Genomic DNA, 21,672 nt, shown 5'->3' with positions numbered 1-21,672 from the left:
GCAATCATTGTACCGAGCGCATGTTTACCCACGAAACCACGCCCGGTGCTCGGCACCCGACGGACGCTGGGGCTCAGTGACCTGAACTCGGCGGCGCTACCCGGAGAACGCAGTGTCCCCTCACTTGGTGCGCATTGACAGCGCTTAACTTTTGTAATCGGCAGTTACAAATGATGCTTACCCATACATCTTCGCTGGTGTGGATTTGATGTCAGGCATTTTGGAAAATGCCTGGGAAAATAATTTCAGGCAGTTTGCAAAATGCCTGGTGGGTCAGGCAGTTTGCAAACTGCCTAGGCATTTTGCAAAATGCCCGAGTTTTCACTTTGCCTGTAACATATATGTAGAAAACCGATAGGTCCCGCGAGTGCTAGAATTAGATGCTTTTCGTGCAAAAGTCGCATTTTACCTTTCAAATCTGCTTTCATAATGCACTATATACGTACTAAAGGCATGCCTCGGTTGCATGAGCTGTGCCTTGCGATACTGTTCGACCAAATGGAACACGTCAGCACCAAACCAATCACCGTGAGGCGGAAGCCAAGGTCGGACATACGGGCGGGCCGCGTATAAAAGCGTCGGACAGCGGGTGGATATCACACACTCACTAGCCGCGTTTACATAGGGCTAGTTGCCAGATAGTGGAATTCCACTAACGAGACATTTTTTCCACTAACGAGACATTTCAGGCACCTTCAGATAATTCTGACGACCTATCCGGCCAGAAGGACCAAACCGATTGACAAAAATAAATACATCGTGGCGGATGAATACTACCGAGGTATTTCAGGCCTAGACATAGTATAGATGTCGCAACTCGCGGCCTTCCCGGCAGTAAGGGCGAGGTATAGATGACGCTTCTGCAGCAAGTCACTGGAACGTGCGAGTCGTGGAATGGAACGGAAGATACGGAACGGGGGCTTCTTAACGGAAGCTTATTCGTTTTATTTTCATTTAAGAATTGATTTCGTGCGCTAGGGAAAGAACATTGTCTTCTTTTTTCTTACGTCTGCACCCCCCCCCCGTCCCTTCCATCCTTTGGATCAGCCAGTGTGCAGCAAGAGGGTTCATCGGAGAAAAACAACAAAGAGCAATCCTCCCTGAGCCTGTCAGGTCAGAAATAACCTGAGCATAGGCGGCGGAATGGGGAGGGCACCGGGGCACCGTGCCCCCCTTTGATTTTGGCATTTTAACATTAGCCCTATGGGCGCTGCATGGAAAGAATGGGACCAAAAGTCGGCGGTGCCCCCCCCCCCCTTAATTGAAGGTGCTCCGCGGCTACTGAACCTGATGACCGTTCGTTATGCCCTACTGCCCACGCTTCTTAAAATTTCAGTAGTAGTCAGTTATCTGGCCAATGTTTCCGTATAGTGGTTGGCAAACACAACTGAGCCTCGTGAGTGGGATGAGTACTGGACACAGAAGTGGACAATCTGTTGGCAAGGAGCCCGCAAGGATAATATCTCGAAACTCAGGACTACGTATACAAACACTTTAAAAGCATCCAAATCTATACTATAATCGAAAGCCGCATTGTTGTGAACTACCGGCACGTGCGTCCAATCACCATCAAGAACGGAAGTCCGACCTACAGCAAGCACGACAGTCCGATCATAGATGTATTGAAAAATAACTAGCAACTTTAAACATCGCCTTCCTCAGCCACGCTCTACACCGCATCACATAAGAAAACCGCCAATATCGATTACAAAACACACATAAAGGAATTTCGTAGGTAGAGATCAGAGGAATACTTCACCTCCTTTATCTGGCGCGTCAATAGGTATAAAGTAATCTTTGGCGTCTACGCACTAGCAACATCTATAATGCAAACAGCAGTTCAGAAACCATCCACTAAAATTGCAACAAGGCAAGGGTTGGTCAAAATAAATTATAGTCACCGTGATAAATAGCAAACGAAATACAGAACAAGCAAGCACAACAAAGCATTCCACACTCGTTTAGACTGTACCTACAATATGCCTACATAAGACATTGCAGCAGTGTACAAGGGAAACATTCTTTAAAGATGCTAACGTGAGGAGTTTTACAAGTTTGGTGAACATAGTTACGAGTCACTGCACAAGAAATGTCGCAGTCGCCAGCCGGCCCAGGCGAAAGAGTCGACGGAGACGGCGTCAAACAAACCCGAGAGGGGGTAGTTTCATCCGCATCAGCGGAGGCGCTCTCTCTGTTAAGGTCGTCAGTTACCAGCCGCAGCACCCTGCTGGCGATTTGATAGCTGCTCTCATTCTCAGCTGGCTGAGCGCCATGTGCCGGGTCATCCGGCTCCATGATTTCCCCTTTCATTATCAGCTGCTGTTGTAGTTATTGTTGTTGCGTTCCTTTCAGCTGCTGCCGCAGCATAGCCGTACGGTTCTGGATGGTTCTCACGGCGGCAGCCAGGGTCACCAAATCCGTCTCCCCGTAGCCACACCAGACTCGGGAAAATGTACCGAGATGTACCGAGCCAATGTTGCAGCACTCGCGGCATTCATCGGTAGGACTCCGCCCAACCCAATGTCGGCACTGGCAGGAGCCCGACCAGTGGTCCAAACGAAACTGATGAAAATCGACATGCTGATGAGCGGTCCTCCACTGACGCCGGACGGGTGGCGACGGCGCGGCCGGTCCTGGAGCTGGAACAGCAGAATGGACCGGCCGGGACACGCGGCTCATCAGTCCATTCGTTCTGCTACTCCCCGTAGACTCCAGCTCCTTCGCTGCAGGTTCTCGCGTCTGCCGACCGGTCCGTCCACACCCACGCGGCTCGATAGGGGAGGGGAGGGCAGATATCATTACGTCGCTTGAAGCAGTTCAGCTGCCGAGGCTCTTTGTCGCAACGCCGCCAGCGCCACGCATCGCAGCAGCACATACCGTGGAGTGCCAGCCTCTTCGCGGCAGACGCGGCATCGGGCAGCAGGGCACTCCACGTCGTTGAATTGTGGGCATCCGGCCTCGGGAGGCGGCCGATGCAGAGCAGGTACTGGCGGATGTCGATAACGACTGCACGGTCGGCCTCCAGGACGGAGCCAGGACAGCGGTCGACCCATATCGACCGGTACCATCCGTCCGGCCAGCTCCGCTGCCAGGCGCGCGCAGCGTCGCGCGCGCGCCTGCCTTGCAGATAGTGCCCACGTCAATCGGCGCTACCGTTGGGATAGACGGCGGTCGACCCATATCGACCGGTACCATCCGTCCGGCCAGCTCCTCCAACACCGCTCTTAGGGCGAATAGCTCGCCGCGCGTGCTAGAGCAGAGGGCGCCTGCCGCGACACGCACCTCTCGGATGTCGCGGTTCGGGGGGGGGGGGGGTGGCCCCTCCTCCTCCATCTAGCACACCATCGGTGGCGGAGCTGTCTGACCAGATCAAGCTCGCCTCAGACGGGAGCTCCGCCAGACGACTTTCCGCCGCCTTGGCTCGCCAGCCGTCGCGCCCAAACTCGTTTCAGGCCGTGAGTCTATAGCCGGCGCGGTGGCGTGGCTTCGTCATGGTAGCCTTGGGCGGGTTGTCCTCAGAGAACGCATTCGCATTGGCGAGGAGGCGAGCAGCGCCACGAGTCCTGAAAAGACCAAACAATATCAATAGACAATCAAAACTGTAAAAATTGGCATTAACTGCGCAACTGATGTTTGCTTGTTTGTCTATTAGGGTTTACGGGCGCTGCGGTGGTCATTTTGCGCCCATGAAGCTGTTCTGGTGAACCTGCGCACAGTGGCGGCGGAAGGTATTCTAGGATAGGGGTGCAAACGATATTGAAGCGCCCCTTCCCGCTTGGCGCCCCTTACCATATACACGGTTGTTACGAGCGAGCGAGCGCAGCGAGCAAAGCGAAGTCTTTTCAATATAAGGGAAAAATCTCAGTATGAGCGGCCCGGCCCGGCCCGGCCTGTAACGCTTTTGAGAGGCTTTTATCTCCGCAACCGCTGGACCGATTGGCCTGCGGTCTTTTTTGCTGGGTAGCCCCATCCCTTCTACCCCGTAATTGACTACTTTTGATACATCTCAGCGACCGTCGTGGCACGTGCCACGTGAAAAGTCAAGGGTGTTCAAGCTGTTTTGCAAAAGTAGTGATTTTGAGAGGCCCATCCATATCTCAGCAGCCGCTTGGGCGATTGTCTTGCGGTAATTTTTGTAGGGTAGCTGCATCCCTTCTACCAAAGGTCGGATACTCTTGATCTACGTGAGTGACCCCCACTGCACGTGCAAAATACAAAAAGAAGAGGTGCCAAATTTGTTCCCATTTCAATAACTCGGTAATTACTGGGGCGATTTCGCTGAAACTTGGCATACAGGTAGGCACCCACCAGGCAATACATTCCCATGTGTTGCGGTTAGGGTGCTACTGCACGTGCGCACGTGCAGGGGGCGCTCCCAGATCTCGAGAACGGCTGGGCCGATTGCGCTCGAATTTGGTACACGGTTGGGGACTAGTTAGTAGGGTGCCGTGCACAAGTCAGTTTGGAACCAGTTTGCACGTGCGCACGTGCAGAATGCCGCTTCCAGATCTCAGGAACGGCTGGGCCGATTGCGTTCAAATTTAGCACACCGCTAGCGACCGGTTAGAAGGGTGCTTTGCACAAGCCCGTTGGAAGTACCTTTTCGCCCTTCCGCACGTGCAGGGCTCACTATCTCGCTCGCTCGTTTTTCGCCCAAAAGGCGTTTTACTGGTAGTAACACAAACAGTGAAGAGTCGTTTAACCCTATTAGTGGCAGGCTCCTGGCTACCCCATATTAGTGGCAGGGGGGGGGGGCTGTTTACGACCCCCCCCTTGATATCTCGAGATCTAACCGGCCGATTTTCAAAATTCAAACGGCATTCGATTTGGCTCAACGAGATCTACATTTCTAAAAAAATAAAATTAAAAAATGTCAAGAGGGGGGTAAAAACGGGCAAATTGCAGATACATTTTAGACTGTTTATCACGGCCAGGTTTCTGAACCAATCTTAACGCAACTTTTACCGATCGATAGAGAATGAACCAGGAATTCACATGGATCCTAAAAATATGCATTTTCAAAAATCATAGGCGGATACAGATAATTGAGATTGGGGGTACACAAAAAGTATAGTAAATAAGGTTTTTGTTGGTACTGTTTCTAAAAAGGGTGGCAATGGTCTTGTTATGTTACAATTGTCTTATGAGAGAACGACTAAAATTGTATTGGTCATGCATAGGCGGTGTCAGGGCACCTATGTTGGGAGGTAAAAAATAACCCCCCTTTTTGGACGCCTGGATCCGCCTATTATAGCAAAAACGTGTCAAAAGAGGATGCACAATAACTTTGTATATGTTATCACATGATACCTTTCATTCACTGTTCGTAAAACTGGTGCAGCATCGTGATCTTCGCCCAAATGACTCGCTTCACGAATAGGACCCCCCAATTCCCAGTGCTCTGGAGCCGCCCCTGGTAAAGTTATGAACTTGAAATTTTCAGGGAATGTGCCCAATTTAGTTTTAGGAAAAGTCAGAAAATTTCAGCATCGTAGCTTCAGCGGTTTCGGAGATATTCCCGAAAAACCTGAGGGGTGGATAAAAACAACCCCCCTGCCACTAATAGGGTTAATACGCCCTAGCACTAGGGGTGTAACCGCCCATACGGACAGTGCAATTTTACAGGCCCCAATCTCGGACCTCCCTTAACATTCATATGTTGTAAACGGCAAACCGCCCCCGATAAATGTTACACAAACTAATTTCCTCTCGCATATCGGCCATCAGGCGCCCCTTTTTGTCGCATGGAGCCTGCAACGCTATAAGCCCTCATATGTTCGTGTTGGCGTTCGGAGGCTGTTTTTAATTCAGTCACCTCTATTGCTACGGAAGTGCGCCACATTTGTATGCTATTCCGTTTGTAATGCGCATCGGGCCGAGAGCCAAACTAGATCCGTTTGACGTCACTGATACGAATTTGCTCATGTAGTCGGTGCACTGAATGCGTTCTTGGGGAGCTGATGCGAATTAGCGTAGTGCGTATTTGGAACGGATCGCTCATGTAACCGAGGCACACGATTCGGGCCGTATTTCACAAGAACTATTCTTTGCTGACTGGAAGCGTCAAAATGCAAAATACTAAGCATTTTTTTTGTTATTGGCTGCCTCGTAGAAAATAGCAAAAAAATGTTGGTATTTTGGTTTAGTCTTTGCATGTGAAATAAAATGAATGAAATATTTTGATACATAATTTGTTCTGACCACCCTGCTGTCGCTGCATGGCGAATCAGTGCCCACTGACTTAAGTGCCCACTGACCACTGACGTCTCCATAAATGTTTCTTTTTCGTCCCACACACAGGCGCCCCTCTTTCGCATGCAGGCGCCCCTCTTCCGCGTGGCGCGCTTCTCGAGTGGCTGCGCCCTCCTAGCCTTTATCGCCTGGCAAGATTATATTCGACAGGGTCGGCAGCATCTGCCTTTGTTTCAGATAAGGATGCCCTCCACTCTTCAGCATATCAAAAGATACTTTTTCCACGTCATTGCCACCCTCTTCGTGTCACAAGTGCCTTTATCAGTTGCGGTGTCGCACTGCTCAGCTTTATGGCTGCCGCACCTCTTAACTTCCTGCCTCCTCTACAGATTTTCGAGGCGCCCCTTTCCAAAGCTTCAGGGTGCAGCTGCCCCCCTTGCCCCCCTGCTTCCGCCGCCACTGCCTGCGCAACTGAGCAGTGATCATGCTATAACTTATGTTTGGCGTAGTACCAGGGTTCCACCTAAAATTTCGGCGCACGTCAGGTGTAACGTCACATGCGACAAATTCAGCGCATGTCAGTTGGGCAAACTAAGGCTGATGGAATAATATAAAACGAGGGCACCAAAAATTGATCCTAAATGACCATACTTGGACATTAATGCAGACCCTCTCTGTATCACCAATTGTCAGAAAACAAGCGGTTTCAAGGAGCGTTAGAGAGTCATGAAGCCAGGATAAAACACAGTGCTATTTTCTAAAAACAGTTTTTACATGATAGAGTTAGGCAACTCTATCTCTCTCTCTCCGTTTACCATTCGCAAGGCCAAAAAGGCCAATTGGTTTTGAAAGACATTGGATTACAAGCTGAGCATTTTTTACTTTATCATAAAATGTTAAACCTGCGTGCAGATAAAGTCTGAACGGTGGTTTGTAGGCTGATAGGTTGGAGGTTGAAGGTTAGTAGGGAAGGTAAGGTCAGGATAATTTCTGCTTTTTATTTTCATTGGACTTCAGTCTTCATCAACACACGCATCAAAAATATCATCTATTTGAGCATCTTCAAGCCTCAATATACAAGTTGTACCACAAAAAAATTAAAAATTGATGTCATGCCAACATATGGTCATGATTTTTACCACCAGAATTGAATCAAATGCCTATTGATGCTTTACCTAATATTTTGAAGCCTGAAATCTGATTAACCAAACATTTTTTTCTTGTGTTGGCAGTCTAAAATTTGGCTGGCTTGAGCGCGATGCTATTGCTCTAGCAGAATCTCAAACGGATGTCTACCAAGTGCCACTCCCAAGAAAGTTTTTCAAGATTCTAAAACCACAAACTTTGTTGCTGCCTGATCGTGTGATGGTAAATCAAATGATAGCACTCCGTCTGAGGCCAGTTTTACAAACAGAAAATAGCCACCTGCCAGATTATTTTGCCTAAAGGCTAATTCACATATGGAGTGTAGGTAAATGGTGAAGCCCTCACTGCTTACATGCCTATCGCGTTTACCCTCTGTATGTTGTACCTACGTGGAATGGATATATGAGGAGAAAAATTCCAGGCAGCTATTTTTGTTGGTAAATCGGGTAAAGTAAAACTGGCCTCTGAACGAAAATTTGGACTGAGTGAGATGTCGGCTCTTTGGTGGTTTGGATAGGAGTTGATGATTTTAATTGAAAGATTAAAAGGAAAGGGTTTCAAGACAACCGGCATGACAAACCAACACCTTACCTGCAGTTCAAGTTTGTCGATTTCTTCATCAAAATCTAGGGCCTGTTCCAGCGCCTCCAGTAGAAATTCTTGACTGGAGGCTCTACCAGAGGTTTTACTGGAGGCGCTGGAACGCAATCTGGAGATTTCTGGAGGTTGGCGTCATAGATACCAAAAGAATGACAATTGTTCTCTCTTGATACGCAAAATTTGTTTTCAATTTTATTAAAAAAGATTAACAAAATTATAGCAATGTAATTTTCTTTACATTCAAGTTGTAAAACTCTCAGTCAAAAGTTCTTTGTTTACATTCGTGATTGTCACATGTGTGCCATAATTGTAGACCAGAGCCTCCAGAGAAATTTGGACCTCCCAACTCTCTGGAGGCTACTGGAGGTTTCTGGAGCTTTGGGGAGAGCTTTCTGGAGCTTTCTGGAGGCGCTGGAACGCTCTCTGGAGGATTCTAGAGCTTTCTGGAGGTTTCTGGAGGTTTCTGGAGGCGCTGGAACAGGCCCCTAGTCTTCGTCTAGTCCACAAATCAAGATAAAATTACTGGATAGGTACAACTTCTTCTTCTTCTTCTTCTTCTGCACCTCACCTGCCACCCCCTACACTTCTACCTTATTCTGATAAATATCTTTACATAATTTTCACAAGAATGCCACTCAACGGGGTAGATCTAAAAGAGTGCAGGGCTTAAGTTTTGAGCTACAGAGTTCTCAGTGATTTTGAGACACCCAATATGTCTTTGGCACGCCGTATTTGTCTCTCACCGCTTGCGAATTCGGCGATATGATTGGTCGAAGGCCGAGGCTATGGGTCCAAGAAAAGGCCAAGATTCCTGCCAAGATTCTTACAGATAGCCAAGGCCGATGACTGACGTGACTGACGGCATGTTACTGCCCTTGGCATATTCCCAATGCACTGCTCCGTCATATCGGCAGTGATGTCAACAGTCATATTGGAAGTAATATGGTAGCTATACGCAAAAACCATTTGGTGTATGGCTACCATACTTTTCCGATAACGAGACATTCTAGATCAATCTCTCTACTGTTGGCGACATCTGCTGAGAAATCCCAAGACCGAACGCAAGCACATAAAAGTAATGCACTCTAAGGATGCGTTCGAAATCTGGGAAGTGACGGATTTCATTCCTCAATGCGTGTCCCAGCGTTCCCCATGCTGTTTGTTCCGCCATCTATTGCCATGTTTCGCATTCGCACTTCATGAATTCACCACCCCGCCAAGTAGGTTGGTATCAAGTTGGTATAGGTGTCGCATTGCTCTGGTCGATTAGGCTGAGCCAGCTGTCTGGAGAGTGGAGCCGATCAAAAAAAAACGCAGAAATTCAAAACACCGACTCCAAAGCAATGGCAATTGGCAGCATGCATATCATTAGAGCGTAATTCTGTCGTGATTGCGTCAGAAGCAAACATAATGGCAAGAGTTTCTTGTGTGTCGGTAGGCGCGTGTGGAGTCGCTGGACCGACCGGGGACGTACCCAAGGGGGGACGGACGGGGTGCGCCTCCCCCCTAGGGGTTTTCAGGGCCCATGCTGGCAGAAGGCCAACGTTGGCCAAAATCACGTCGGAGACGAACGAAATTCATGGGAATCCCCCAAAAAATCACGTCAGGACTCAGGACAATCAAGGCTCTCCGACTCGCCTGCCACCTAGGGCCCTTCAATTTACTGCGTGGGGCCTCCTGTGAATAACCGCTAGTGTCTGCGTCTGACCACTAGGACCCTGGACCCCTCTGACTCCTCGGGTAGAGGGCCCTCTGTAGGTAGGAGGCTCTCTCTACGGGATTCCTCCGCTCCCCCCCCCCTCGGCCAAATTCTAGGTTATACGTGCCTGCGCTAAGCCGGGGTCGGAGAGAGGAGTTGACGACCGAATGACAAGGAGTACTCGTCCTGAAAGTAAACATTTGGAATATAAACAATCCAAAGCTGTTCAGTATTTATATCATTCGAGAGCAGTGCCTTCAATTTGGATACACTTAGCATTCATTTCCCACACCCGTGTACACTCCACGAAGGCTTCTCCGCTGCGGACTCCCGCTTCCGCCGATGCGTCAGTTCTGTTATGGTCGGTAGTGGCGATTAACACGTCGATATCCTTGGAGCGACACAGGACGACCGAAACACGATGGCGGCGACCATGGAACTGTTTATTTTTTATGTGCTTCCATATGACCGGGGGGTGAGACCAATTGAAGGGAAAGGAAAACGTGCCCCATCACAACACCCCCCCCCCCTCAAGACGCATGCGTCGGTACAAGATACGCATTGCGTCTAACACATAAACAAAAATGTACACCACACACGGTGTGGACGCACGAACTCAGTCGTACGTCTGGTCCGCCCAGCGCACGGTCAGTCGGGCCGGACGGCGACGGCGGCGCGTCCCACGGCGCACTGAGCTGGGGTCGTCGGCGCTGTTCCGCAGCACCGGTGGTGCCGGCTGTCCGCCCGCCGGCGCAGCGGCGGCGGTCTCCTCCGTGCCGTCGGGTGCCGAGCTCGGAGCGAGCTGCTGCCGGCGCCCGGGTGCAGGTGTGGCGGCGCCCTCCGAGATGAGAGATCTCTGGGGTCGCAGATAGCGCTGGTTCCGCCAGTAGACTCGGCCACTGGGCAGCCGGACCAGGTAGTCGCGCCGCTGTCCGACCGCCGTGATGACGCCGACGCGGTCCCACAGCCCCGACCGCGGGTCTTGGATGAGCACACGCTGACCCATGGTGAGCGCGCTGTGCTGGCGGGCTGTCGTGTCGTACCGCTCGGCTGTTTCCTGTTGCTGCGCGGCGGCCCTGGCGTCACAGTCGTCCGCCGCCCGCTGCCAGCAGTCGGCGAAGGCCCGGTGGTGCGCCGGCACCGCCGATCTCAGCGGGTGGCCGAACAGGACCTGAGCCGGAGAACGGCCGTCGGCGCGCGGCGTGTTGCGCAGCTCCAGCAGCCCCTGCGCGTAGGCGTCCGTGTCGAGCTCGCCGCTGCTGGTCGCCTTCTGGATGAGCCGTTTGGCGGCCTTGACCGCCGATCGGCGTGCCCATTAGACTGAGGGTAGTGCGGTGTAGAGATCTGGTGCTCCACTCCCCAGCGGCGCAGAAACTCTCGGGTGAGCCGGGCGGTGAACTGGTGTCCACCGTCTGTCCGGAGGGTGGTGGGCACGCCGGTGGCCGCGAATATCTGGCGCAGGCTGCAGACCAGGTCTCTGGCAGTCGCCTCGCCGGCCACGTGCGACACAAACGGCCACCCGGACAGCCGGTCCGCGTATACCAGGAACGTGCGGCCGGCCCAGGCGAAGTAGTCAGCGGAGACAGCCTCAAACACTCGTGATGGTGTCTTTTCCGGCATCAGCGGCTCCTTCTGCTGACTGGGCAGGTACTGCTGGCAGGCCGGGCACGCTCCGACATGGTTCGCAATGTCACTGTCCAGGAACGGCCAGTAGACTACCTGCCGCGCGCGGCGTTTGGTGCGCTCGACGCCCTGGTGACTGGCGTGCAGGCGCTCGAGCGTGGCGCGCCGCAGACTGGGCGGTATCACGAGCCGCTGGCCGCACACCACCAGGCCGTCGTCCACGGCCAGCCGGTCCCGAACTCCCCAGTACGGTCGGAGGCGCGGGTCCAGCTGTGACCGGTGCTCTGGAAACCCGTTCAGGATCAGGTCAGTGAGTGCGATGAGCTCCGGATCGGCGGCGGCGGCGGCGCGCACCTCTGTCAGCGCCGCGTCTTTGAACGGGCTGGGACCGTCGTCCGCCCCGTCGGTGGCCAGCCGTGAGAGCACGCTGGCGAGCTGATGGCTGGCGTCCCTCTCGGCTTCCTCGTCCTCAGGCGCCGGGTCATCCACCGGCGCGCGCGACAGCGCGTCCGGGATGGCGTGCAGCTTGCCTTGCCGCCAGATGGCGAGCAGGTTGAACGGCGCCAGCCGTTCTCGTAGCCGCTGGAGCCGCGGATTTTCGATCTCCACAAGGCTCTTACTGTTGAGGATCGGGATGAGCGGCCGGTGATCGGTCAGGACTTCAAACCGCTGCATCCCGCCGAGATAGATGCTGCATTTCTTGCAGGCCCAGGCCAGGGCCAGCAGCTCCAACTCGATCACGGCGTACCGCGACTCGGCGTCCGATAGGAAGCGTGAGCCGCACTGGATCAGTCGCTACCGGCCTGCGGCGTCTTGCTGCAGCAGGCAGTAGCCCAGGCCGCCGGAGCGAGCGGCGTCAGTCTCAAGGACTGTGCGGCGGCGAGGGTCGAAGAAGTCGAGCACGGGAGGCGACGTGAGTGCCATCTTCACCGCGCTGAACGCCTGCTCGTGCGCTGGCGTCCACAGCCACGCGTTCCGCGGCCGCAGCAGCTGTCTCAGCGGCTAGGCGGCGGTGGCGACCTCTGGGGAGAAGGCGCCGAGCTGGGTCACCAGGCCGAGGAACGACCGTAGGTCGGTGATGTTGCCCGGCCTGGGGAAGGCCTGGATGGCACGGACTTTCTTGCCGTCGGCGGTATAGCCAGCCGAATTGATGCGAAAGCCGCAGAATTCGACCTCGTCTTCCGCGAACTGACATTTGTCCGGGTTGAGTGTGATACCGTGCTGGTCACACCTTAGCAGAATCTGCCGCACGTGCTGCAGGTGGGCGGCGTAGTCAGCGTCATAGGCCAGGACGTCGTCCACGACCTTACACGTGCGCGGGATGTCGCCGAGCGCGGCGTCACCGCGCTGGTTGTACACGTCGCCAGAGCTGACGATTCCCATTGGAGCCCTCAGGTACCGGTAGCGGCCCCACGGCGTGATAAAACACGTCAGGTCTCGTCTCTGTCTTCTGGCCGGATGGGGACCTGGTGGTACCCCGCCTTGCTGTCCAGCTTGGTGAAGTACGCAGCGCCGGGTGAGACGAAGGCGAGTGCGTCTTGAGGCGAGCGGACCGGGTACGTCGGTCGCTTCACGAACCGGTTCAGTTTCGTGAAGTCCACGGTCAGCCGACAGCCGGACACTGTGCCGTCTGACGACCCCTTGGCCACAGGAACGATCGGATGACACCAGTCTGTGGGGTGCTCCACCGGCTCGATGATGTCCTTTTCCATCAGCTCGTCGAGTTGCAGTCGCACGTCCTCTCGCCAACAGAACGGGATATTCCGGGCGGTGGTCACAGCGTGAGGGACGGCGTCGTCCGTCAGCTCGATCTTCATCGGCTCCCCCGTCATCTTCCGCAGGGTCGACTCCGTATCGAAGACCCTCGGGAACTCGGCTTTCAATTTGTCGAAATCTGCCCGCCGCTGCCGTGCGGAGGGGGTGCCACCGGCGGCCGGGCGGCGGCGCGCGCGTAGGGCCGGGCGGCGGCGCCCGCCCGGTCGGGTCGGCGCCGGCCGAGCTGGCGGCCGGCCGGTCGGCGGCAGAGACGCGGCTTATGTCCCGGGTCTCCTCAGGTGCCGCCGTCGTGCCGCTGCAGCGCCGTAGTGCGGGCTGTCTGCCGGCGGCGGGGGCCTCAGGCGGCTCGCCGGGCGGCGGCGGCTCCGGTGCCCCACCGTCCGTCCCAGTCTCGGCTGCCGAGCCGCGCTGGCAAATCTGCCGGGGAAAGCTCGCCGGTAGAATTCCCAGGCCGATACAATCGTGCCACGACAGCAGTGGTGAGTGCAGTGCTCGCAGAACGGACACCTGCACGGTCTGTATGACGTCACCGAGCTGCAGGGTGAGGGCGTACGTGCCCACACAGTCCAGCCGGCGGCTGTCTGCGGCCCACAGCACAGCCGTGGAGGGCGTGAGGTCCGCTCTGCTCACTCCCATGGACTCGGCTTGTTGCAGTGAGAGGGCTGATATCTCGGCGCCTGTGTCGGGCGTCCATACGGTCGTCCGCCTGACTCCGTTTGGCAGGTGCAGCTGTAGCCGGACCTGCGGCGACCGGTGGGCCGTCACACTGTTGAGGCGCGCGCCCGGCGTCCGGGCTGCCGGCGGCGCTGGCTGCTGCCGGTTCCCCGTGTCTCTCGTGGTTGCATTCGCTGCCAGCACCGAAACCTGCCGGTGCGACGCGTCGGCAGCCGTGCTGACACGGCGGCGGCTGATTGCGCTACGGTGGCGCCGGCCCCTCCCCTGGCGGCTGCTGCTCGCGCTACGGAAGCGCCAGTCCTGTCCCTGGTGGCTGCGCTTGGAACTAGGCGTCTGCCGGCGCCGCTCTTCAGTGCCCGCGGCATGCCGGCAGACCGAGGAAAAGTGGTCCCGTTCGTGGCCATCGGTGGCAGGTGCGACCCAGGGCGGGGCAGGCACGACCGTCCGTGTGCTGCGCGGCACCGCAGCGGTCACACCGCCGGGTCTGGTCGGCCGAGCGCGAGTCCGCGCCGCTCGGCCGACCGCGCTGTCGCCGGTACTCGGAGAGCCGGCGCAGAGACGGCTCGCCCGGGCCACGGATCGCCGAGCTGTTGAGACGGGCGCTCTCGGACGCCCGGCACAGGTCGGCGGCCATCTGGAAGGTCAGATCGGGCAGTTCCAGCATGCGGCGTCTGGCCTCGTCAACACTGGTGCCCACCACCAGATGGTCTCGGAACCTATCATCGGTGCAGTTCGGGCAAAAATCACAGCAGGACGCTATCTCCTTCAGGGCGCAGATAAAATCGTCCACTGACTCGCCTGGCTCCAGCATCCGCATGTTAAACTCGCAGCGGTCGATCACCACGTTCCGCTGCCGCCGAAGGTGGGTGTGCATGGCGGTGATTACATCGGCCATGGACGCCTCGGCCGGGATGGGCAGGCCAAACCGGACCACGCGGGCCCGGTCGTCGTCGAGAACAGCGAGCAGGGCGGCCCGCTGCTCAGCCTCGGTGAGATCGTGGACGCCGGTGAGGAGGCAGTAGCCGGAGAACTTCTCTTTCCAGGCCTCAAACTCCTTGAGGGTAGCGGTAGCCGCCAGCCGGGGCGTGGGCGTGCCGGCGGCGGGCATGCGTGCACGCGGCCGGGCGCCGGAATCGGGCCCCGCGGCTGCCTGGGCGGGTGCCGTGGCGTCCTGCACGGCCGTCGGGCCGGGAAGCACCCGCTCCAACAGCGCGGCCATCCGCTCCTCACGTGCCCCGAAGTAGCTCCATCTCAGACGGCTTCTCGGCGGCGGCGGCCGACTGCGCCTCATCGCCGCCCGCCATCTTGGACGCGCGCGCCGCACACAGATGTCACTCGCGACTGGCGACACGAGCATGAATCAGAGATTATCCCAGCCGCTCGCCAGGTTTCGTGCCCCACCCCACGCCAGCCCGTCATCGACTTCAGTCGGCTGGGCGGCCCATCTTCCGCCATAGTCCTGAGGGCTTGCCCTCGGGGAGCGCGTGCGCCTTGGCGAAGAGCTTCGCTACCAGCACGTCTCGCCGGGCGGCCAGCGGGCACCGGCATCAGTCCGACCTCCGCCATCACTGCGTGGGCTGGGGTAAACAAGGGGCAGCCGGTGATATACGGGTCACCGCCCGCATCTCCCTCTGGAGGAGTTCCACGTGGGATTGTGCCGTCACCAGGAGCCAGGTGGCGGCCGCGTGCACCAGCACTCCACGGACGTATCCAGACGCTACAGCGCAGAGCTGTCGTTCCTCTAGTCCCCAGCCCCGCGCTGTCCGCTTGCGAAGCTGCTGGATCCCGGGCGCACTCGGGAGCGGAGACTGCGGCAATGGGCCCCGAAGTGAAGGAGCAGGTTGAGGGGGTGGCTCCGAGTAGTTTGAGACGGTCGGCTGCTGGAGCCGACTTTTCGTCGACTTTGATGGCGCAGTCCACGGCGTCCGCGGCGCTCTAGGAGACGACGAGCAGGCTGCGTATTTCACCCGCTACCAGCATCTTGGACTATTTTGCCCAGCGCACCACAGCGTCCGTCGCCTCCTGCATCCGGCCCCAGCTCAGTGTCGTCTGTTTCCATTAACACTCTGAAATGACAAAACAATTAGCAATTAAAATCAAAGTTCAGCACTGACCAAGTTTGACCAAACTTGCCATTTCAACATAACACAGTGAGCTGTCAGAATGCTGTTCTTTTGTGCTTTGACACAGTTGCAAAATAGGTACCTTCATACGTATATCATAGAAGTAATTACTGGTTACTATTATTGGAGGATTTTTTTTTACACCGTTCTCGTCAAGTAAAATACATTATTTTCTTTAACCCTATTCCTGGCGGGGGGGGGGGGGGGCTTTAAGGCCCCCCATTCAGGTTTTTCTTGTGCCATTGCCAAACGCTCATACTCGGTGACTTTTTAAAACATTCATTGCGCACATTTTGACAAAAAAAGTTGCCGGGTCAGGTCAGGTCAGGTCACCAGAAGCGGTTTGGTGACCCCACCTCAGAAAAGTTTGCAATCACGCCAGAGCTAGAGTTTTTGACCGATCAATTTCTTCTCTTCAGGTTTTAGTTTGAGTACCAGTATGTGCAATTTGTATATCTCAGAATTTTCATATCTGTGACCTGAGGTCAGGCCAGACTCGTGACCTTTACATTGCAAGCCTATGGGAAAATATTGAAACGCCTCCTGCTTCGTGTAAACGAGTCAAAACCACCCAATTCTTTCAGTATTATGGAAGATTATCTCATCGGTGATGATCCTGGTGCCGCTAATTGACAGGGGCACCGGCAAAGGTCATCTGAGGTCATGTGACGTCATAAATCGTTTTTCTGTCAATAAATCACGACATGATGGTGCTAAAGACTTGCAAGTGGTACCAAACTGCTCGCCTGGTCAAGGCGCGTCGTTTGGTATGCAGCATGACCATACCCCGGTGCACCGTGTGCCGGGAGGAGGCCGCCACGCCCCGGCACCTCTTCTTCCGGTGCCCGGCCCTCATGGGCTGGCGTCTCCGGAGGTACGGGACGATTTTCCCGAGCCCGGAAGACGTCCGCGACGACGGAGAGGTGGCGGCCCTGGCGGCCGCCGTGAGGGACCTCCAGAGCCGCACGGCTACACCGCGGTAACGCGGCTGGATGGAACCACAACAACAACAACAACAACAACAACAGGTGCGCGGCGCTGAGCTGACGCCGCTGCTCCACTCTGGTCATGTCGAGGTCAGTGGCCAGCAGCTGGTGGTGTGCCGGGTCAGGTCAGGGGACGCGGGCGTATGCCGAGATCGCCGAGCTCGGAGGTGGGCAGCGCGGCGCGGAACACGCGACTGGAGGTGACAGTGACACGCCGCGCTGTCATCCAGCCCGGTCAGCTGCTGGTGACCACCAGACAGCCCGCTCAGCTGACCTGTCACGTGACGCCGCCCCTGGCAGCCAGCGACATCGTCTGGTTCAAGGACGGCCGCCGTCTGCCCGCCGCCGCCAGCCGGCCGGCTCTGCAGCTGACCGGCGGCAACCGCTCCGTGGCCGGCATGTACCAGTGTCACGTGACCGATGACCTCGCAACCACCCAGGTCAGCATCGGAGCGTTGCCGGCTCGGCTGCTGTTGTCGCTGGTTCAGCAGACGGTGCAGCCGGTGGTGGACACTGCGGTCACATTCACCTGTGCGGCCACCTCGTCACCGCCGCCGGCTGTCACCTGGACGAGGGACGGCGTCAGCGCCGACCAGCTGGGCGGCAGGTTCCACGTCCAGGACAGCACCTCTGGAGTTAAGGACGTCACTAGTCAGCTGACGATTCAGCAGGTGTCCCGTTTCAGCAGGTGTCACAGCTAACCTCTCCGACGGATCACCCTCCCGGTTCTGAGCTCCGGGGTCACTGCCTCCCATTGACAGACTTTTCTGGCGGCGGCAGCGGAGATATCATTGCTCCGTCTGCGGCGTGGATGGCCAGCCGGGTGGTAGACTCTGTGGTGCCGGCCGCGCTGTGGGCGCTCACCAACAGCTGGTAGACTGTGACCGGCAGCAGACTGCACAACTCGGCTACGTCCAGGTCGGCCGGGAACGGGCCCTCGCGCCGCCGGCCAGCCACAGGCAGCTGAGACCGATGGAGGAGGGTGACACGACCCGGCAGGTCAGCTGACGCGGCGCCACCTCCGGCACTCCCTCCTCTGTGGTGGCGGTGACGGGCGAGCTGGCAGGACCCTGGCCGGCTCGGTTACAGGCGCTCATCGGGACTGAGTATGCCGTGTTGGGCTGCAGGTGTTTGAGGAGCAGCACCAGCTCCGGTCGGCAGACGGACCTGGTCAGGGTGATCTGGTCGACCAGCCGGACGTAGGTGGCCTGTATCCGTCCGTGGGTCAGCGACTGCGGCGGCGGTGGGCTCCACGTCAGCCGCAGGGTGCGCGGCCCGGCAGGTCGTAGCCGGGCGCCGAGCGGCGGCCCGCCGCCCGGGCGGCTCCGGCTCGGTGTGCACCCTCAGCGCGCCGCTGGGCTCGCTGCTGCCGTGCCGATTCACGAAGAACACATGCAGCCGGTACGAGGCGCTGGGCTGGAGGCCGGCCACCAGCGCACTCCGCTGCCGGGCCAACACTGTCTCATTGACTCCCAGCTGCCAGACCCGGTCGGCGGCTCGGCGACGCACTGAACCACGTAGTGCGCCACGACGCTGTTGCCGTCGTACCTGGGCGGCCAGGCCACCAGCACGGATCGCAAGGTGACGGACGCCAGCCGCCGATCGGAGGGCGGCTCCGGCCGCTCCGTCACTATCACGTGCCGCGCGGTGCTGTCCTCGCCGTGACTGTTGCGTACGTGTAGGTGCAGCCGTCGGTCCGTCGCGCCGCCGTCAGTGTCAGCTGGGAGGAGCCGTCCGCAGCCGTTACCTGCACAGTGACGTCTCCGTCCGCCGGGGTCACCGGAGCTCGGTCGGGGTCGCCAGCAGATGGCTGCGCCGGTACCAGCTCAGCTGCAGCGGCCGGTCACCGAACGGCGCCAGACACCACCGAGGCGGCTCTCTGACGCTGCTGGAAACGAGCCGGCACGGTAATGCCGTGCGGCGCGGCGCGCCGCAGCGGCTCGTCCACGCCTTTGTCGGCGCTGTAGCCGTTTTCTCTGCCGCCGATCTCGGCGACCGTCAGCGGCGACAGGCAGCCGTCGGCGCCGCCCGACGGAGGATGAGCCGCCTGTCGACGGAGGATGAGCCGCATGTTGGCGGGGCCCCGGAGCGCGGCGGCTGAAGTGAAAGTCCAGTCCATGAGACAATAAACGGTGGCTGATCGGCCGCCGAACAGTTGAAGTCACGACGCTGCCGCCCAGTGCCACTTCCCTGTCCACCATCTGGTGAAGCCAGCGCGGCGGCACTCTGACGCGGAGCTCGGCCGAGTCCGAGTGGCGGCTGCCGGTTACCGCGTTGGCCGCAGCCTGGTCGGCTCGCACGCACTGGAACACCAGGCTACTGTAGAACTCTGCGCCGACCGTCTCCAGGCGGTGGACGGCCAGCGAATGGTTGCCGCGCGGCCAGCTGAAGGTGATGGGCAGGTCGCCGAAGGTCACCAGACACGAGACCTGCGCCCGGTCGCCCACCTCCAGAGACGCCGGTAAGCTAAACGGCGCGATCCGCGGCGGCTCGATAACGCTGACGTCGACGAGTCCAGTGGCGGTGCGCCCGTCGCTGCCGGTGGCTCGGCAGCTGTAGAGGCCGCCGGCCTCTACGGCGGTCTGGGCGGCGCGGCCGCCCGGCCTGGCCGGGCGATTGAAGATGAAGCTGAAGGATCTAGACCACCACCAGAGCTACGAGGTGTGGGTGGCGGCCGTCAACGAAGCCGGGCAGGGCGCGCCATCCCGAGCGCTGCTCTATCGGCCCAACACAAACATTGCGGCACGAAAAAATAGCCTCGTTCTCGCGACTGGTACTGGCCGAGCAGGCGCGGCCGCTACTGGTGCAGTGCCTGGCGGTGGGCTGGCCGGCGGCGCGACCCGTCTGGAGCGCCGACCGGCCGCTGGCGCAGCTAGGCACCGCCATCCGCGAGAATGGCAGTCTGTTATCAGCGACGAGCCGGCAAGCCCGAAACTGGACCTGCTCGGTGGCGAGCGACGCGATGACGTTGCGTGTGCTGGTGAAGCGTCCGGCGCGCGCCGCAACGCCCGCCGTGCTCGGCGTCGGCCGCCACTGGGTGCGGCTCGGCTGGAGTCTGCTAGGCTGGAGTACTTTTCTGCTGCCGCCAGAAAAGTCTGTCAATGGGAGGCAGTGACGCCGGGGCTCAGAACCGGGAGGGTGATCCGTCGGAGGGGTTAGCTGTGACCTCCCACCGGGGAAGGTCAGCTATCACTGGGAAGGGTTCGCTGCCACCAGCCACCGGGCAAGGTCATCCCCCACCAGGGAGTGTCAGCTGTCTTTGGGGAGGATCAGATGGCGAGGATCAGCTGTCACTGGAGAGGATTCAGCTGTCAGGAGAAATACCACTTGTATTATGGGGTTTAGAACAGCTGGAATGGCAGCTCTGTAGCTTGAGCAGACACCATGGGCGGCCGAACGAGGAGGGCACCGGGGCACCGTGACGTGCCCCCCTTTGGTTTTGACATTTTAACATTAGCCCTATGGGCGTTGCATGGAAAGAATGGGACTTGGACCAAAAGTCGGCAGTGTCCCCCCCCCCCTAATTGAAGGTGTTCCGCCGCTACTGGCTGACACCTGACATTAGCGCATATTTTAAGTCTTAGCACCCCAGCAACCACTCTAGCCAAGGATTTATGTTATCAATTTGATCTGAATCTTTTGAATGGAAGGGTTCACAAGGACATAGTCCCCGCTGAGAGGAACATGTTGGCATGCCCTCCACATTCTAAGCACACATACTGGGCTAGGGCAGAATTTGGTCTGAAATCATATGTACGCACAAAACCATGCATAGCCAATCCCTTACTGACAAAGGCTGGCTACAGCCTGCCAGCAGCCATAACCATACCCGTGAGGAGTCTCATAGCAGCACGCGGAGCACGTGCTGCTCCGCTACCGGGCCCTCGCTGGCTCCCGTCGAGGTATTGGGTTTACGTGGAAATAAAAACTAATTCGGACGCTCAAACATGGGATAGTGTACAAAGCCCCGAAACACTCTGCCTGGTTGATATAGCCTTGATCAGTATATGTGTACATGTGCTTTATATGAAAAGGGCTTAATTTTCGCACAAATAGCCACCTAATTTTTGGAGCAAATCACTCAGAAATTTCGGCGCAAAATCGCTTGCGCCGAATTTCGGCGCAAGATGGTCTCACGGGCGTCCGGCGTAGTGTATGGATGTTTTCCAGTCTGGCCCGTGAGGAGTCTCATAAACAAGATATATTCAATATTGATTTTAATTCTGAAATAACTCCCATGCCTGCATGATACAGGAGTGTGGTGAATTGAAAAAATGCAACTAGGTAATGCAGCCACTCGGACAGAATTCAGCCATTCATCATGCTGTTGGTTTTGTAGGTACTCGGAGCACTCAGCAGTGTACCAAAATCATATTTTTGCTTGGGTGTCAGAGGGAAAATTGCTGACCAAAAAAAAAAGGATGAGAGTGAAAATTGTCGGTCAGGTAAGGCCCAAAAAGAGTGGGAAAATGATCAAAAACATTAATCTATCTACAATTGTGACAGATGTAAAACAACCATTCCCGCAATTGCTCCTTCTCGGTGGGATTGGGAGTGGAAAATTGGGCTTGAAAACTGGAGGCGAGAGTGGAAAATGATTTGCATTTCGATGTCGTTTCCCACCCACATCTACAAATTTTGGGACACTGCGCATCAGTCAATGTACATTATGGTTCAGTCGCAAGCCTTGCTTTAATCAACGAAAAAAATTCTAACATGCATCATGAATTAACAAAATTTTTATTCATATTTTTGTTTTTACCTTTTCTCATTATTTCATGCACACCTTAAAATCATGAAACTGTAGCGAGCAACTGATTTGAAGATAGGAAAGTCCTTGCTACATTTCTCG

The 21,672-nt window shown here is 56.7% G+C and overlaps 1 protein-coding gene and 1 long non-coding RNA gene across 2 annotated transcripts; both read right to left on the bottom strand.

Moving 5' to 3' along the window:
* Nucleotides 1-3,525: 3,525 nt before the first annotated feature.
* On the bottom strand, nt 3,526-7,968 carry LOC122366131. The gene is made up of 2 exons (XR_006253848.1): nt 7,930-7,968; nt 3,526-3,563 (listed from the first exon to the last, which is right to left on the bottom strand). It is a non-coding gene; the product is annotated as an uncharacterized LOC122366131 (long non-coding RNA).
* Nucleotides 7,969-12,690: 4,722 nt separating this feature from the next.
* On the bottom strand, nt 12,691-15,166 carry LOC122366122. Its single transcript, XM_043337975.1, has 4 exons — nt 15,113-15,166; nt 14,174-14,765; nt 13,472-13,617; nt 12,691-13,164 (listed from the first exon to the last, which is right to left on the bottom strand). The coding sequence occupies exons 1-4, from the start codon at nt 15,164-15,166 to the stop codon at nt 12,691-12,693; spliced, it is 1,266 nt and encodes a 421-aa protein (XP_043193910.1).
* Nucleotides 15,167-21,672: the final 6,506 nt, after the last annotated feature.

The sequence above is a fragment of the Amphibalanus amphitrite genome, unplaced genomic scaffold, assembly GCF_019059575.1.
Source record: "Amphibalanus amphitrite isolate SeventyFive unplaced genomic scaffold, NRLGWU_Aamphi_draft 000786F_arrow, whole genome shotgun sequence".
In the NCBI taxonomy this organism is placed as follows: Eukaryota; Metazoa; Arthropoda; class Thecostraca; order Balanomorpha; family Balanidae; genus Amphibalanus; species Amphibalanus amphitrite.
The sequence above is the reverse complement of the archived record's forward strand: the minus strand, read 5'-3'. Positions and strand labels throughout refer to the sequence as shown.

Bases quoted from the DNA above. Each gene is read 5' to 3' on its own strand.
- LOC122366122 (XM_043337975.1), bottom strand. From the start codon at position 15,166: ATGGCGGAAGATGGGCCGCCCAGCCGACTGAAGTCGATGACGGGCTGG. The intron at 14,766-15,112 runs GTGGGGCACGAA...GCTACCCTCAAG, and splicing joins CGATGACGGGCTGGCGTGGG to GAGTTTGAGGCCTGGAAAGA. The intron at 13,165-13,471 runs GCGAGCTTTCCC...TCCGCACGGCAG, and splicing joins TCGGCCTGGGAATTCTACCG to CGGCGGGCAGATTTCGACAA.